The sequence below is a fragment of the Aptenodytes forsteri genome, unplaced genomic scaffold, assembly GCF_000699145.1.
Source record: "Aptenodytes forsteri isolate BGI_AS27 unplaced genomic scaffold, ASM69914v1 Scaffold382, whole genome shotgun sequence".
NCBI lineage: Eukaryota > Metazoa > Chordata > Aves > Sphenisciformes > Spheniscidae > Aptenodytes > Aptenodytes forsteri.
In genome coordinates this window covers 282,219-300,983 of record NW_008794625.1, presented here as the reverse complement: position 1 = coordinate 300,983, position 18,765 = coordinate 282,219, and the positions used below count along the sequence as shown (strand labels likewise).

At 35.9% G+C, this 18,765-nt stretch overlaps 1 protein-coding gene across 1 annotated transcript in view; it reads left to right on the top strand.

The window, feature by feature from the left end:
• The window catches only part of CAB39 (calcium binding protein 39), a 22,035-nt gene extending 6,091 nt beyond the window's left edge, over positions 1-15,944 (top strand). Inside the window, exons 2-8 of the mRNA XM_009273337.1 lie at positions 2,705-2,869; positions 6,795-6,913; positions 9,842-10,010; positions 10,758-10,817; positions 11,466-11,531; positions 12,370-12,513; positions 13,579-15,944. Of these exons, the coding sequence (XP_009271612.1) occupies positions 2,705-2,869; positions 6,795-6,913; positions 9,842-10,010; positions 10,758-10,817; positions 11,466-11,531; positions 12,370-12,513; positions 13,579-13,767 (912 nt within the window). The 3' untranslated portion in view covers positions 13,768-15,944. The remainder of the gene's footprint in view (positions 1-2,704; positions 2,870-6,794; positions 6,914-9,841; positions 10,011-10,757; positions 10,818-11,465; positions 11,532-12,369; positions 12,514-13,578) is intronic.
• The last annotated feature ends 2,821 nt before the right edge of the window (positions 15,945-18,765 follow it).

The window sequence follows — 18,765 nt, the reverse complement described above, 5'->3', positions numbered from 1 at the left end:
ATATTTAATATTTCATTATATTTTCAGGTGTAAATTCCGTTCTGCATCTGAAGTGGCAAAAATAGCTCTGCACATCATTTTTTTGGAATATATTAGAGAGTTCACAGAATATAGAAGAGTAGAGAGATTCTAGAACAAGTTTGTAAGAATCTATTTCTAGTCCTTTTAATGTTGAGTTTTAGAGTAGAAGAGGAGGGAATATAAAATGTCATATTTTATGGAAGTGTAGTGCATCAAAAGACCTTGGTTGTTGATATAATACTTTCAGAAAACTTCATATTTCTGTATTTGTAGTAGGTATCCAGAAATGATAGTTTGACCTAAGTTGAAGTGATAGAAGCAAGTCTTTTTTCATGATGAAGGTGGTCAAACATTGGTACAGGTTGCCTGGAGAGGTTGTGGAGTGTCCATCCATGGAGCTGTTCAGAGCATGGCTGGCCGTGAGCCTGATCAACCTGATAGGACTTTGAGTTTGGCCCTGCCTTGAGCAGGTGGTTGGACCCTAATGACCTCCTGAGGTACCTTCCAACCTAAGGTGTTCTATGTTTCTGTGTCTCTAACCATTACTTCCCACTTAAGCCGTATGTCATTCCAAGTTCAAGTGAATCACATTCAGATGGTCTTGACAGTTGATTAGAGCATGGGAAATAAATTAAAGTCCTGGAGTCTCTTCTTGAAGTTACTGAGTTGTATGTTCATGTTAGGCCAGAAGGCTTTTTTTTTTAAAAAAAAAAAAAAAAAAAAAAGCACTCGGTGTTTGGAAACACTATTTTTTTTCTGTCTGGTTCGTAAGCATTTCCATTACTAGCGTCTTTCTTGGGGTGGTGGTGAGGGAGAGCCTCCAAGTGTGATTATTAAAGTTTGGGAGGGGGGTGTTCTGCGGTTTTGGTATGAAAAATTCTCCACTGGCATTCTTCGTAATTGCAGGCATGCCCTCAATATTGCCACCATCTTACTTAAAATAGGTAGCTACTTGAACCTCTGCCTTTCTTCCTCTTTCATCTTGCTTTCTAAATTAGTGTGCAGGGGCAAACTGCAATAAAATTTTTATTGCTGCTTCCTCTTTTCTTGGTAGCCATGCTTCAAAGGCATCTCTTCATATCTCCACGTTTGATGGATGTTCCTGTTCTTTTCCTAGTAAAGAGATATTTCTTCTGAATTTTAAAGAAATGGAACGGTTGTGTGGCGTAATACTATTACAATATGGTGAGCTGGCTTTCTCATTTTACGTCTTCAGGAGCTGTCATGAATCTAAGCAGTTATATCGAGCACCTGCTTCTTGCTGTCTTACTAACAGTGCACGGAAAATCCTTTGGAATTCCGATTAAGGAGGAGACAACTGGGACTAGGAACTGAAATTAGCAAGAAAAGGGAGGCAGTGGGGAGTGGAAAGTTGTGGAGGAGCTAAAAATGATACGGAGCCTCCTTAAAGGTCATGGAATCCTTACTTGCATACCTAGCAAAGCTGGAATGGCTTTGGCTTGAATAGTGCATGGGTCATGCTGATCTTAAGCCTCTCTAGATATAACGGACAAATGAGAAATCTTTTTACATACCCCTTATAAGACAGGCAATATTCAGAAAGGGATCATTTTTTTACTTCATTAATTTTCCATGTGCTACCAATCATAAATACTTTACATTAAAGTGTATGCATACCTTGTTGGCAGGTTCATCTAATTACTAAAAATTAGTGCACTTACAAACCATTCATACTTCTTAGGCACGTGAAGAACTAATACAATATAATTAAACCAGCTATTTATGATGATCATTTTCAGCGTTTTGACCCCAAGCTACATAAACATATATATTGAAAGGAGTAGTTCTTTTTTTCTCCGAGGTAACTGTGTTTTAAGATTCAGAAGTGGGTGTTCATGAGTGTTCTTGTTGATTTTTTTTATTTTTTTTTTTTTTTTTTTACTTTTACTCATGAGATAACTCTGCTTCCACTGCTAAATGTTGCTCCAGCCCATCACGTCCATTTAGGAATTCCTTATGCTGGCTTCCCTAAGTGAGACGTCAGACCTGTCTGTCTTCTGTAAGATGAACTTCAAATGGGAAGCATCTTAGACTTTTAATTGTTTCCTGTATCGCTGTGTTCAAGTGCACCTCTTTCTGGGTCTGTTTGCCAGTTTGTTCTTGTATACTGAGATAATCTGAAAATTAAAGGAGGTTCTCTTTGAGGTTTTGTTAGTTGTAAAGGAAAAATTTCATCCCCTCTGACTGGAATGGGAACCTAGTTTTTGACAAAACTTGATGAGGGCAAAATCTGTAGGAGGGGGTACATTTGGTCTCTCTGAGCAGTTCACTAGAGACAGGCATGTGTCTCCATGTCATGTTTTCCAATTTGATCCTGCGTACCTCTGTTTTACAGAATGGAAATTTTGCTGGGTTCTTTTCATCCCATTGCTATTCTTTAGGGGATTTTTGAATGGGAAGTTTAAAGGCAGTAAAAGGGAAGAGATTTTTACTTTTGGTAACTTATCAAATAAATTGTGTGTGTCTTGCCTCTGCTTTTTTTTTTTTTTAATAACATATAACAGACGTATTTGCAGAAAGATTATGTATTGTTTTTTTCACAAGTTGTCATTTCCTGATTATTTTTTCCCCCCCTTAATGGAAGTTTGCCAATTATAGAGTGTACAGTTACAAAGACAAATGACATTGTGCTCTAACTGTATTCTTTTCCCATTTTCTTTAGGCCACTGAGGAGGTCTCAAAAAACCTTGTTGCCATGAAAGAAATCTTGTATGGCACAAATGAAAAAGAACCACAGACAGAAGCTGTGGCACAGCTTGCTCAAGAGCTGTACAACAGTGGTCTTCTTAGTACCCTAGTAGCCGACTTGCAGCTAATTGATTTTGAGGTAAGAAATGAAGCTTGGCATTTCTTATATTGTATATGTTAAAATAAACACATCTGAATTTCTGACACTTTAAGTGGTTAAGACATCTCTTGATCTTCAGCTTATTTTTTTTTTGGATGGGACAAAACTGTTAGAGAACTCATTGTTCCAAACTACCTAGAAAATTAAGCAAATATAGAATATGAAATCTGTGAATTTAGGCACATAAACCACACAAAATTGAAGTAGATAAACCTCTAATCCTGATGATACAGTTCTGTTAAAATTATGGAATAGTTCTTAATTGTTGCATACACAGAAGGGTTAATCTCTTAGTAGTAATACCGTAGTGAACACAAGCTATAATACTACAAGGCATGTCTATGTTCTTGTCTTGTTAAATTAAATTACTTGGAAAAGTAAGAGAATTATTGTAGCATTTATGAAGAATTTTAAATGTTTAAGGTAAAGCAGTAGTTTTAATAACAGTCCAGTACTTCTCTCTCTCTTTAGAAACAAGTGCAGCAACCTTTTTTTCTGTTTTCCTCATCTCTTTTCTGTTTATTAAAAAACCACAAGTTTTTATTGATTACTTCAAAATAGCAATACTTATTTGTATTCAAATGTATCTCTGTACAAACCTCTGTCTGGCATTTGTCACCACATCACATGGAATAATTTAGCTTCCCAGTGCCATAGTGAAAAATCACCCTATTTAGTTATAAGAAATTGCAGTACAATTGGATTTTCCTGTTTTCCCTGAGGTCCCGCAAGAAGCGTGTGGACATTTAGGAAAGCAGCCAAAACCCATGTATCTCACTCCACAGCCTTGACCATAAAGATCATCCCACTTAAGGTTGCTTAAAAACAGTATTGTTCATAAACAAGTTGTTCACGATGTAAACACAACAGTTTAAGGTCCTATTGTAGTATGACATTCAAAAAACAATAGCTTTCTTCCCTGTTCTTTCTTTTCTCCCCTCTACCCCACCCATAACTCCCTCTGATTTCTGTTTAATTGTAATACAGTGATATTCTTTCCCTACCCAAAAAATTGTTTATACCAAACATAAAACATTCAGGTTGTTAAATAAGCAAGGAGACCTGGGAAAGCTGAGAGGGAATGTTGAAATGTGATGGCCTTTAATTGCTGAAGAAAGGAAGTCATGAAACGTCATCCAGATTCTTCTGACCTCTAGATTCTTATCAGCTTGGTGTTTACTCAGCCCGGTTATTAGCGAAGGAAACCTTCATTATCTCCTGGTAATGAAGAATGATAACAATTTGTACAGGCTTGCTCTCATTAAGGAGAACTATTTATTTTATTCTGAGGGGACTTGAAAAGATTGTGGTAGTTTCCTGCTTGTGGACTTTCTGCTGCTTTGTTACGCGAGGATATGACGGTTACCCCTTGAGAGAGAACAAGTCATTCATGCTGCTTTCTAGGCTGGACCACGTCTGCTTTTTAAGGATGGGATCTGGCAGACTGTTCAGCTATTGTTGTTAGCTAGAATTAATGTCAGCACACCTGTGCTCCAAACTTACACTAGCTTCTCAGCTGTTACGAAGTCAATCAGATGTTGGCTTTGATATCCCAAATCTCTACGGTTGAGGGTTTACTGTATTGGAAAGGATTTCTCCATTACCGATGGAGATATGAACTTGATTTCCTGTTGGTTCTTAAACTTGAAGAGTAAGTTTAGCATTTATTCCTTCTGGTGCCCCACCACAGCTTGAGGTCATTCAACGATGAAGTAAACGTTTTGGGTTTTTTTTGTTTTTTACTCTTCTTCCTGAAGAAGGTTTCCTTGTAGAACAGGAATAGACAGCTGATTAATAGGCAGGGACTGTTCACTCTGACTCTTAAACTGTCTCAAATGTATTTGAATCTTAATAGCATGGTAAAAAAACCCAGAAAAGTAACAAAGTAAAAATCAGAAAAGTAACAAATTTAATGTTTTAATTAAGAAACTGTCTGACTGTCCAGACCCTGCTGTATGTAAAGGCCTGTTTAAAATTATATCCTTTTCTGGAAGCTTGCTTTCCAAGTAAAGCAGTCAACGCAACCATCTACTTACCAGTCTTATAAACTTACCAGTTATCTCCCTGCTGATTTGCACTAGTGTGTATGTAGGAGAGATGATATCACTTGTGGAACTGTTTTTTTGTTCTTCATGTTTTTTTAAATGAAGAAAAAAAACCAAAAAACAAAAACGCCTTTTGCATAAGGGAGCCTGAATCCTTCTGCTTGGAAGACAATACTAGCACAGTCTCCCTTTCGCCTCTTGCAGTCGTGACTATTGGCACAGGGTTCAGTGTCTGTTTGCCCTTGTTAGGCCATGAGATCACTTAGTAATGCATCCTTTTAACAATAACTAGCTTTGGTATTACTGTGTACCACTATCAGTTCAATTATGTGCATAATAAGGAAATGCTGTTCTTGCTGGTGAATCCAAAGCAAATTGTGAGATCCAGTGCAAAATTGGCAATGTTAGTGAATGAGAGTTGATGACTATATTATGTGGAGCTTGAGTAAAGCAATTTCTGGAAACACTGCTCCACTCATTTCAGAACAAAGAGTTCTGGTGTTGCTTTGGGCTGGCTTTCAATGGAATTGTAATTGAGAAAACAAGCATTTACAAACAAACTCTTATATCCTGAAAACAACACTCTAACAAAACTGTCCATGGTAATTCACAAACATGCCATTTGTAAAACTACAGTCTTCCTACATTTTTATAAACATTCGATTTTTTTCTTATGCAATCTTCTTGAATTTGATTAGAAAACTGTCATAATTTTGAATAATTGCTGTTGTTTTTAAAATTCTTGCTAATTAAATATGCCCTGCGTATTTATGCCCTCAAAAGCATAATATGCCCTCAAAAGCTTGCTGATACTACTCAGGACATTTATAGTACAGCTAGAGATTGTCAAGAAACTATCTACATGTGTTTTTTGTGTATATTATTCAGGGAACCTTCAGGTGGCTTAAAGGCTTAACAGGCCTTTATTTGCAAGTCGAGGCTTAGTACAAATTTGCCTAGGCTTTTTCTGGAGTAGATGTGATAACACATAGTCCTGAAGTTGTCTTTATGGCAATCCAAAATGGAAAGTTAATTGCAGAAATCTGGCTTTTAAATGGTGCACGTGAATGACAGTGAAAAGTGCTTATATTTATAATCAGCTTTTTGTTAGATGTCTGTACCAGTTTGTCATCTTTAGCTATGGTCTGATGGAAGAAATAGATAGGTGGTGCATGTATATATTCAACAAAGAGAACATTCCCAGCTCCCTTTACACTGTCTGGTGTTATCCTCGTGCATTTTCTTGTGTATAATCTGTGCTGAATTCCAGCATCCTCGTCTTATTTGTATTTCTGTTGTCCATTGAAAAATGTGAGACTTGCATTTTAGGTCAGTGGATGATTTCTCTTTGTAGTGGTTATTTATTTATTTAACTTCCGTAAGTTACAGTTTTAAGTTGGATGTTAACACTGCAGTCAGAAACGCTCTGCACACTCTTAATGGTGGCATTACGTATTCCAAGGCAAGGGGAGAGGATAATGGAGTATTGAAGAAACACACTTTCGGGCAAGAGCACAGTTAAAAAACAGTTAAAAACTGTTATTAGCAAAAACAAGTATAAAACAAGCCCAGGAGATTAATGCTACATAGAAGTATCTGATGAAATGTCAACTGGCTTTACTTCTTAATGTAAATTACCTGTGATCTGGCTGCAACATGATGTAATGTTTTGAGTGCTTTGGCGTATTTGAAATGGGTATAAAGAAACAGAATATTTGATCTGTTTAAGATCAGAGTACAGAGGCTGACTGAACTGCAGAACTCACACGGTATGAATGTATGAGATGATGATAATGTTTGATTGTTACTTGCCTAGTGGACTTGAATATTATGTGTTTAACTGCTAATGTTTTTGACAGGGCAAAAAAGATGTTGCGCAAATTTTCAACAACATTCTCAGAAGGCAAATTGGTACAAGAACTCCCACAGTTGAATACATCTGTACTCAACAGAATATATTGTTCATGCTATTAAAAGGGTATGTACACTGTGAAGCATAAATACCTGAAGAAGTTTTTAAATTCATGGAGAAGCAGTGAGTTCTGAAATGTGTTTTCTTCCTTTGCAGTATGCTTGATTTTTTTTTTTTTTTTTTTGATCATGGGACCTGTAATTCCCCTAAGTAAAGGAAAATTTGAGTAATAAAACACTAAAAATACACTTTTGCATGAAATATGACTGAAAATTGAGAACTGTTAGTAACCTAAAATATTCTTACTGTGGTGGTGCAGACATTTTCCTCTCAGAATACTACTTGATCCTATTTAAACTATTTCCTTGTGAACTTACTCCTTCATCACAAGTTAAAGGTTGGTTTTTTTTTTTTCCTTTAACCACTGTCATTTCCAGTTTTCTGTCCTATCCCCTGGTCTTAGACTTTTTATTCATAGTGATTTATATTCCTGTAGTGACACAAATGCACCAACTCAAACTCAACCAAAGAATGATTTGGGGCATATGGTGCATGCCAGGTGGCTGTTTCTTCCTCTATTCTTGTATTATCTGGTATGTTGGATATTGGAGAATCATGCCATACCGAATACGTGGTTGCACATGTAGAGCTGTGGATCTCAAACATGAAAGCAGAAAGGTGTTATTAACACTTTCATGTTAAAATAAGATTTTAAAAAAAATTGAGAATGTGCTCTCTCCATTTAAAAAGAAATTTTCACCTTTCTAGTAACACTAATTAAGAAAGTTCTAAAAATTGAAATTCCAATGTGTTATTTTGGGATAGAAAAGTTCATCAAATATTAATAAACCATTTAAAAATGCAGCTATTTCAAGTACTACCTTTATAAGTGTTAAAGCTGCTGGGTAAGCTTACTGCAGTTGGTGAGTACTTACTGCACCTACTGGGATAGCTAGATGATGTATGAAAAGGTCATGTTTCTCAGTAAGGTACTTGCCTGTGTTACGTTGGTAGCGCTGAGATGTGAGGATAATCAAGTATATTTTTAACATTTATACAGGAAGCTTTATTGTGTTTTTCCTTTTCCATCCTCCTAGTTCATAGTAGTAATTAGAGATGCTGACTAACCTGCCACATACAAGGCATATTAGGCTATTTTATTGTAACATCTCTACGTTTACCTAATCTTGGCCATTTGTGTAAGCCACTGGAAAATGGACCATACAGGAAACTTTCTCTGTGGAGAAAACAGGAGGTTTACATCTTTTAGTTTCATGCTGACTCCAAAGGTTTAGCACCAGAAGCAGTATGGAGTATTTGCTTCAATCCGTACGAATGTAAGATGTACACTCGTCTGCCAGAAGTGCTGCTTTGGTTTTTTTTTTTTTTTCCTCTGCATTACAGCCTTGATTTTGGGGGGAAGCGAGATTTAAATGTTAGAGGGACAAAAGGATTATTAATTGTGGCATAACACAAAAGAAAATACTGATTCAGTACTTCTTCAAAATAATTTACAAAAGAAGGCAAAGACATTTGAGGTGCAGAGAGATGAAGCTATGTTCTCAGCATGCTCTCATTGTTATCTGACTGAATGAGGGCTGTAACACATTCGTCCTAATTTTTAGTCTGTGTTGTCACTCTTCAGAGAGCACTATTCTGGCAGGGATTGTTGAAACACTTATGAATAAGTCAGGGTGTTTGAAATGGGCATTTAGTTAGCTTTAATGACTTAAATGTTACATCTGGTATCCAACTGAGTCAAATTTATGTAAATTTAAACTATGGGGTGAGTTGCAAAAAGTTCAGTAGATTTCAAATCTCCATGACAGGTTAAATGGGGAAGTATTGCAGGATTTAACATGAAAAGTAATTCATAAGAAAATGTTCTTGTATGGTAATATAGTTTGTGCTTAGTATGCACAATGATACTTTGCTCCTGCATTATTCTGGTGAATTTAAATTAGCTTCCAATGGTATATGATGAAGGATTCTTTAGGTGGGAGGCAGGAAGGTATATAAGAAGCTTTGACTGCTCCAGAACTAGGTAGGAACAACAGACATAACTTTTCTGTAGACTGGGATAGCTTATATTGCAACATGCTGAGATGAGTTCTTGGTTTGGAAAGGCAGTCCCATCTTCCAGGGTCCTACTATTAGCTTGCTTGGGAAAACAAGGAGCTAGTAGCACGTACAAAGGTGTATTTCTATCAAATGTGTCTTAAACACACTGTTGTGAGATTTTGGCAGCTGCTGTTGGCATATGCTAAAATCAGCTGAGAGAACACTGTAGTATTTGAGCAAGAAAGCCTGCCAAGGAAGTGTAGCGACAATTTCTAAATGAAGCCATCAGGGATGGCTTCATCACTTCCATCAGATCGGTGATGGACATGTTCCAGAGGTCCCTTGTAAGAAGGTGCAGATACTTTGCTAGAGGCAATAAAGACTCAGGCGCAGAGGTGTTCAATATTGTCCTTACAATCAGAGGACACACTTGCCAGCATTTCAAGCTTGAAGCCTGTAATGGGTAGAGGAGCCAGTGATGCTGAAAAATTGTTCGATGAAAGAGGAGACATGAATTTATGTCCAGTATTGTTAACCCTTCATGCTCATATTACGGATAGTTTTATGTAAATTGCCGTCACGTTTAAGCAAACAGCTTTCAAGAAAGAAATCATTACTGCTTTTCCAGATGTCTGCAGTCCCACCAATATGAAAAAAGAAAACTGATTTTGAGTATGAAGAAAATATTTTTAATTAGTCTTGTTTCTCAGTTTGTGAAAGTCATTGGCATTTAACTGGCAATGATTTCAGTAATATTTTGTAGAAGTATTTAAAAGTGGAGTTTAATGCAGAAATAAGTACCTCTAACTTGTTGAATTTTTGTTTACTCAATAGCACTGAAAACTGTAATTAGTAGTGTGGTGCTGCAATGCTAACTTGTGTAAGTATTTATGAAGAATTTTTGGTTGGTTGTTTTTTTTTTTTTTTTAATAGGTACGAATCTCCAGAAATTGCTCTTAATTGTGGAATAATGCTTAGAGAATGCATCAGGCATGAACCACTTGCTAAAATAATCTTGTGGTCAGAACAATTCTATGATTTCTTCAGATACGTGGAAATGTCAACATTTGACATTGCTTCGGATGCATTTGCCACATTCAAGGTAATTTACATACAACATTTGAATTATTATTTCTGTAGTTCTCTGCTATGTGAACCCAGATGTTGTGTGTTACATTCTTGGGCTAAACAAGCCTAGGGAGAAGGCAAAAAAAATAGGTGTGATGCAAATGGGTAAGCTGGACACTGTTCTTCCTTATTTCTCAGAATGCAAGACATTCCTTTAAATATACATACTATGTTCCCGATAAATCTTGCTTTCTGGAATAAAAGTTAAGCTGTCCTGCATTAGCTGAATATATGTGCACTTCCATGCCAGGGGCTTTTAAATCTGTGTTTCCCAGTTCCTCAAGTGAGCAAACTCCTTTTCATTCCATTACGAACCTGAGTATATTTGATGCTGATGCTTTGGGGAATTTTTTTTTTGTCCTAAAACAACCAGTTATGGGACTATAAGCATAATACTGATCAGTATTAAATAGTGGGTCTTAACCTTGGTTGTGTATAGTTCTGCGCAGAGCATAGCCTTGATCCATAAATGGCATTCTGCAGAGGTAATTCCACAGGCTATTTACCTGTGTGAATTAACATAACACATAGCAGATCTTTCCTAAGTGATGCCAAGATCCTTAGCAATGTTCAGGTAACTGCATTAATGTCCTAATTTCTTTGTTTAATGAAATAGCAAAATTTTCTATTGGATGTCTTATGTGTACTTACTGTTTAATGAGACTGTATATGTACTGTTTAAATATTTTAGTGAAAATATTGGGTTTGTGCTCTTTTACAGGATTTGCTTACAAGACACAAGTTGCTAAGTGCAGAATTTTTGGAACAACATTATGATAGGGTGAGCAGATATGTTTTAATATTCAGAATTTTCTAGTGCTGTGGTATCTTATTTGAAGAAGTCAGTATTTTCATTCCTTATTTAGCTTCATTTTTGGAAATTTACATACAATATTAAACCAGTTGAACTTACAGTAATTTCTGCCAAGCAGTAAAATTAAGATCAAGACCTTACTGTTGAATGTAGAAAGGTGTAAAAACAAGAGAAGGCAGCAGAAATCTAGTTCTGTGAAAACTAGATCTGATTTTTCCACTAGAGGGAACCCTTTCCTTGTCTTTTTCTTTTGTCTGTATTAACCCGTAACAACCAAAGAATACAAGATAGCCCTCCTCCACCTACTGGGGACTCCTGAAATTAATGAACAGTGTTCAGTACCAGGAACTATTATAGTTTAAGAAATAATGAGATAACTACTTCCACCACATTGCAATCTAAACATTAAAGGCTCCTAAAAGAGTAAATATTTTTTTTTAAAAGCTTATGCAATGTTGAAACAGTAGTGACTTACAGGAACCTACTGAGATTTCAGATTTTGTTTGCATTTTTGTTACAGAATTTGCATCTCCTCTAGTTTGTTATAATCATTTGGAAGAAGAGTGCGTATGACACTTGGAAAGGTCCTAACCCTTCTTTTTATTCTGTGTTTAGTTCTTCAGTGAATATGAGAAGTTACTTCATTCAGAAAATTATGTGACAAAGAGACAGTCACTTAAGGTAAGGCAATTTTATTTTATTCTTAAATGCAAAGTTAGAGAATTCCTTTAATTTCAAGGTGGGTTGACTTTAATTGAAATGGCTTCAGTAACTGCCTTGGATAGTGTTTATTTTAATTTTTCATATGTTTTAATTCTTGGGATCAGCTAGTTTTTCTTTAGTCCAGTCCTTCCATTGTTTAGTGTCCAGCACACACCAAGTCATTTCTCTCCCTATGCAGAAACGGCTATATGCAAGTATGCCTATTTTTGTTGGGTTTTTTCCTTCAACAAATCTGGACACATTTAAATAATTTAATAAAGATTCACATGGTGTGACTAGAGCAATACTAATCTTACATTCAAGTGGGTCAGAAATAGTGAACGTAAATATAATAGGTAACTTGTAGCAAGGGTGGTACTTGTGGGGAATATCTTTTTACTCCCTTCTGGACAAAGAAGGTAGCAAAAGAAGTGTGAATATTTCTCATTTAAAGTACTAACTTTTTTGTTTGTTTTTTGAAACCACATTCTTATTGGTGATGTATAGCTTCTGTATAAATGAAAAAAAAAAGAAATCATGGGGAAAAAAGAATGAAAAAGACTTTTCTTTCAATTCTAGTTCATAACAAGGGGGATCAAAAGGCGATTTTTTCACTTGTTGAGGAAAAGGAGAAACTGCATCATTGAAATAAGAGGAAAATGCACCCTGCACTTAGAAATTCAGGACATTTGAGTTCTATTGTTACTATATTTGCAGACTGGTGTCAACTACTCAGTGTGTTTGAAAGCACTTATGAAAAAGTTGTTTCTAATGTCCAATGTCATTTTTTTCATTCGGGCTTGTTTTCCACTTTTAGCTTCTTGGTGAATTGTTATTGGACAGACACAACTTCACAATTATGACGAAGTACATCAGTAAACCTGAAAATCTCAAACTAATGATGAACCTTCTACGAGACAAGAGTCGTAACATTCAGTTTGAGGCCTTTCATGTGTTTAAGGTATGTTTTAAAAAAAAAAAAAAAAACCCCAAAAAAACTACTCAGTGGGTTTGAAAGCACTTATGAAAAAGTTGTTTCTAATGTCCAATGTCATTTTTTCATTCGGGCTTGTTTTCCACTTTTAGCTTCTTGGTGGAGTTATTGGACCGAAACATTCATTTTGAGGCCTTTCATGTTTTAAAGGTTTGTTTTAAAAAAAAAAAAAACAACCCACAATAAAACAAACAACAAAAGAACCCCATCAGAAGTTGTTTAGTTGAGTAAACTACCTAGCTGAGCCTAAATGGAGCTTATCTTAATGTCTGCTAAGTGGTTAAATAAAGAGAGAGCTAATTTTTGTCTTTATTATGATCCATCTTTACAAATAGCTATTTTTGTATCTTTTGAAAATTGTTTAGAAACCACATGGGGACTTTCATATGATTGTCAGTGTAATTTCTCTTAGAAAATTTTGGAATTAAGAAAGATGAAGTGCAGTAAGATAAGGAGGAATGCATGATTTCATGTGAAGTCATGAAGCATCTTGGAGTTCAAAAGTGTTTTCATCATGCTGCATGATCTATGAAGGATAGCAGTATTTTAGTCGTCACCTAAATTTCAAAGCCTAAATTGTAGTTTGCACATTATGACAGATACCTTCTGACTTTGCAGCAGACAAGCAAATAGCTAAGAGCTTGGAGATACAATTTGAGGTATAAATGTTTTCAGTGCACTTTAAGATACCCATCTGATGCTGTATATAATATGAAACCATGCGTTTGCTACAGAATTGAACCATGAGGTGTCTTCAGTGGTTTTTGCAGAGGGTGTTGTGGCTGATCACCTCCCACAAATTGAATTTCCTTTGGTACTGGTGTTCAGCTTCTATTCTAATAAAAAAAATGGAGTAAGTTTATTTTAAAACTTGCATTTACTCTGTTATTTTTTCTGTAGAGATACTGGAATATGGAATAATTAAAACATCATTTTAAGTTTATTGTCATCACTGTTTTGTTGGCTAGTTTGTTTTTTAACTTAGCCTTCTGTTTCCTACTATTATGCTAAATGCCTTTTATTTTTTTGCAGGTGTTTGTAGCCAATCCTAACAAGACACAGCCTATATTAGACATCCTTCTAAAGAACCAGACCAAACTTATTGAGTTCCTCAGCAAGTTTCAGAATGACAGGACCGAGGATGAACAATTTAATGATGAGAAGACCTATTTAGTTAAACAGATCAGGGATTTGAAGAGACCAGCACAGCAAGAAGCTTAATCTCCAATAAACCCTTAAAATATTAAACCCAAATTCAGCATTTGCTGTTAGATATTCAGCATCAGGCACTCTTACCGATTCATGAGGAACATTACTGCTAATCTGCTGTTCAGTGAACGGTTTTTGTTTTTCTCTTTTCTTTTTTAGTCCAAGTTGAAAAACATAGCTGCTGCTTTCTTGCACAATGTGGACTTTCTTGATATTTGTGTCATTTCAGAATTCAAAGACACTGCTTGTTTTAGGAGTCCTGAAAAGAAAGATTCTAGGTTCATGAAAGCAAACATATAGATACTAGTTTGGTTTAGGAGAGAAGGTATTAATGTAGTTAAGTAACAGGTTGCATGCTTGCAAATCTGAATAAATCTGTATGTTTGCACTTACCTTGTTTGAGATATGAGCACAATGTGACCTGTGCATACCTGGCACCATAGTATAAGATTATATGCCTTGATTTAAAAAAAAAAAAAAAGGCAGTGCTTTATTTGTAATCAAAGAGGAAATGTATCTAAGATGTGAGCTTATTGGGATAAACAGTTGTCTTGCAAATAAACTGATACTGAAACTTAGCAACTTTTAAAAGAGTGAAATCTCAAGGTTCATAAGGAAAATGTATATATGCCTTTCACTGCTTTATAGAGGTTTTTTTTGACATGATTTGATTTTTCTGAGAATTGACTTGTAAACATGGAAATACGTTCTAAGGGTTTTTGTTAATTTTACTTTAAAGGTATTTCAGACAGTAGACCTAGCAGTGACATTTTGCATTTCATTTCAACAATGCTTGCTGGTTTCTTTTGTATATAACTCCTAGGCTGCTCATTTCTTTAAATATGATTTAATTTGTACAGCAGAGGAATGTTATTGTATTAGTCTGTAACTATTACCTAATATTGAGTTTTGCAAAATGAATGCTCGTATGTAATTGAATACTTCAGATCACATGGAAATGCTGATTTAACAATCTTAAGTACTGCAGCATTAAAAGGAAAAAAATCCAAACAAATTCTTTGTATTCACTTATCTAATGGGGTGCCATCAATTAGGGTAGGCTGAAATAGAGAACTGGAACCCTTTATACTACGTTCTTACGGGATAATATTGGCCTTATTCAATTAAACTAGCATTGTGCTCACCAGCTTTGCAAATGGCAAAGATTATGCTAAATTAATATTGATTCCTCTTACTTCTGGGGAGCCTGCAGTGCATCATTTCTTTCTTACAGTAAATAACTCGGTACAATAGTTGTGAAAGTGAATGATTTAATTCCCTCCAACTTCATGAAACAATTTCATAGATGTCCTAGGGTAACAAAATGATTTAATTTTGTTGATTTTGTTCTTTAATGCTGCAAACTATCAGTATTTATAAAAACAAAAAACCCAACTGATTTTGCACCATGTTTTTGTTACTGTGACCATACAAAAGGAATCTATTAAGTATAGCTAAATGATGTTATTAAAATTGTATCTATCCATCATATAGTAACGCTAAGATCACAACCAAGCAAACTTACGGATTGGCATCTGGAAGTTCAAATTCTGCGTGGCTGAATCTGATTGAGAATGCTATAGAAAATGTTTGTTGCTTCCTGTCCTCTTCCTAATTAAAATATTGTGCAATCAGCAAGATGAAACTCCTAAGTGACATTTAAGCTGATTTGAAAGCCTTCACAAGGAAAGTCAGATAGCTCCAGAAAATTGAGTGTTTTCACTCAGTTGTTTAAAATTGCTCTTAATGTTATAATTGGTCTTTTAAAGGTTCCTAATGTGTCCTTTGCAAACCAATTCGTTTTGCCTACAGGAAAGAAAATAGCTTACTCTTACCGAAGATGACTTACACAGGCAGGCAGAATTGGCCATGAGGTGGTATTATAGTTCAGTACTAACAGTCTGTTATATTTTGGTTTATCATAGCTGAGTGGAGGAAAACATTATTTGCCAAGTTACTCACCATAACATATAAGGCTTCCTCTTTAGAAAAATGTAGAGATTTATATATGTAAAGAAGTGAAAACATTTGGACTGGGATAGAGGTTACTCTATATTAGGCCTTGGAAACAATGGCTATGGTGACTTTTTTAATATGTGGAAACATTTGAATGTTGGCTTTCGAAAAGAAGTTGTATTTAAATTAAAGCTCATTTGACGTGCTCTTCGTATTAAAAAACTATTGTTCTGGAAGTGGTTTCTTATCTGCTTGAAGGCTTAAGGGTAAAGTTAAAAGTTATTTAAATGTGAGCGGTTTTTGGTGCTTTTTTTTGAAGAAAAACGTGTGTTCTTTACTGTGTTACTGAAGAGGATGAGTTTCTTGTAGATTATCTGTTCTTCTCCTTTATTGCCTTAGAGGGATTCAGGTTTCTCGAAATAAAATTTAGAAGAAAAACGTGTGTTCTTTACTGTGTTACTGAAGAGGATGAGTTTCTTGTAGATGTGTATCTGTTCTCCTTTATTGCCTTAGAGGGATTCAGGTTTCTCCTTTTTAAATGTGAAATAATTTTAAGTCATTAAAAACTCTGGCTTGCAAAAACATTTTTAAGGAATTAAAGTGCTGTATTAGAGATGTAATCAATTTTAATTAATTGTTGGTAGCCTCTCTTGCCTATTTGTAGCATTATTTGCTGATTCTATTCCTTTTTTGCATGACCCAAGGGCAAAGAGAGGAGATACTATTTCCTGCATCAATCTAGAGACAGGACCTGATAGGATTAGTGGAAGTGAATCCTTGATAATTTTTGGCCCTTCACTTCTCTAAATTTCAGGAGCCAAAAGTGTGTGCAATTGGTAATTTTTTCCTTAGGAAATCCTGTGGTCTCTTTGCCTTTGAAGCTGTCTGCCTCTGGTTTTTGCAGGTAACACCTCAAGTTATGCAGGGTGGCAAAAGTCGAGAGTGTTACATTTAAAAAACCCCCAAACATTCAGGAGTTTTTGATGCAGATTCTTCAGATGGTTTTGTTTAGTAAAATCACTGAAAAATCTGGTTTCCTGCCAGGAACATACTTACCTTGCAGACAAAAATATTTGGTCTTTTATAACCCCCACTAGAGGCTGCACCTGTTTGAGCCTTTATATAAAATGTTAGTATTTTTCTTCCTCACTGACAGTAAGATCACAGGTTACAAGGGGAAGGAGTAATTTATACTTGTAGTCAAACGAATCGCAAATTTTAATTAAAAGAAAGAGTGGTCAAGTTGGGTACTTGACTGGGTGTTGGGATGAAATGGCCCTGGCTGGAGGAGGCATGGGAAATGCAAGGAGATGTTGCACTGACTACTTAAAATTTGTTTTCCCCACAGAGTTGATCAGCAGGACTTGCCTTATGAGCTGCCGTGTCCAGGAACCAGAGTAAAAGTTGCCCTTGGAGCCCATGGGAGCAGATCATGGACAAAGCTGCTTTCAGTAAGTTTGCTTCTGTTTGTAGCCTGCCAAGTCATTCCTAGCAGGTAACTTCATTGGTTTTCCTTTTGCTGCTACCTTTTTTTTTCCCCCCTTTATTAGAGACCTTTGCTGGCTGCTTTGTTGAATAATTTTCCTGTCCGTATTGCTTTCCCTTACATGGCTGTTCACTTGAGCTGGTGCCATCTCATTGGGTGCAGTACCTTTATTTTCTGTCATCATTTTGGTTATTTCTCATGATGCATCTGTATGCCTTTCTCCAAAGGTTTTGGCCTTTGTAAGGCTGTTTTAAGTGCTGTTTCTTTTAGCTTTTCAGCACGTTGTAATTCAAGTTGATGGTTAGTATCATAATGAGGAAAAAATAACCCTGTTCTTTTGCATGTTACCTCTTTAAATCAGTGTTCAGCTTAATCTGAGCACATTGAACTTGTGAAGAGTTGTTTCCAGTGTATGTAATCTGTATTTACAAGTGTACCTGGGTAGATGCAGTTTAAATCCCATGTGACTGGAGGCAGGTCAAAATATAAAAAAAAATCAAAATATGGAAAGAAGGTAAAAGGAGGGAGGAGAGGGACACTTCAGTATATTGCATTCTTTGAATGAAATTGGCTATTTCACGAGAGAAAAGATCTGTTCTGCTTCCTATTTAAATATATCTGTTGACTCACCTCTATTTAAAAAAACACCACCACAAAACCCTGAGTTATACAGCCAACATATAATTAGGTTTTTGGTAATTGCGTTGTATTCTCAACAAAGTATAAAGGCAAGCTCTTTTTTAGAGGGCTTATACTGGAGATTCTGGTTTACATAACAAAAGTAAGGATATTTTGTTTTCTTGCTCAGAAATGCCCTGGCCAGAACTGGCTTTCTGTAATTTTTCATAAATGGACCCTTCATGCTAAAGGTTTCCTCACCATCTATCGCAGGAGAGTTTTCTAGCTGGGGGGGCTGAGCGTAACTCCGGTATACAGGGTTACATCCACCAAGGGAGGGTGTCACACGTCTGGAGGTGACACTAGCCTAATTGCCTTATGTGTTCCTAATAATGGTTAACACTAAAGAATTGTTCAGGAGGGCATGTTTGGAGTGAAGGAAGATAAACAATGTGCTGTAATATAAAGATGTAATTTACATATGTTTTAGGGGGGGTGGATCTGTTTGGAAAAAACAAGTGATAGATACGCTACTTTTTATATCTATTGGAACAGCTATGTATGTACTGTTTAAGATAAATGATTATGACTGGAGTTGTCTGCTCTCCTTGCCTAAAATTAAATCAACAGTAGGTGTTTTTCTGTTTCTTCCCCAGCACATTCCTTGTACTGAGCTATCATGGAGGATCCCGTTACAGTTCTTGTTTCTTCCTCTTGTGGCAGCCTTTGGGAATGCCTCACATCCCACCGTGAGGATACTCAGGATGATAAAAATGTGAGTGTTGCTTAACAAGGTTCTACTATTAAAACAGATGTTGAACTGAATTTAATACTGCTTAGTGTTATTTAGAGACTTGCAGGAGAGGATTAGGTTTGCATTTAATTTGAGCAAAAAACAAGAACAGGAACTGTATAGATTTTTAGGGCTGTTTTGGCAAGTTTAAGTGTGT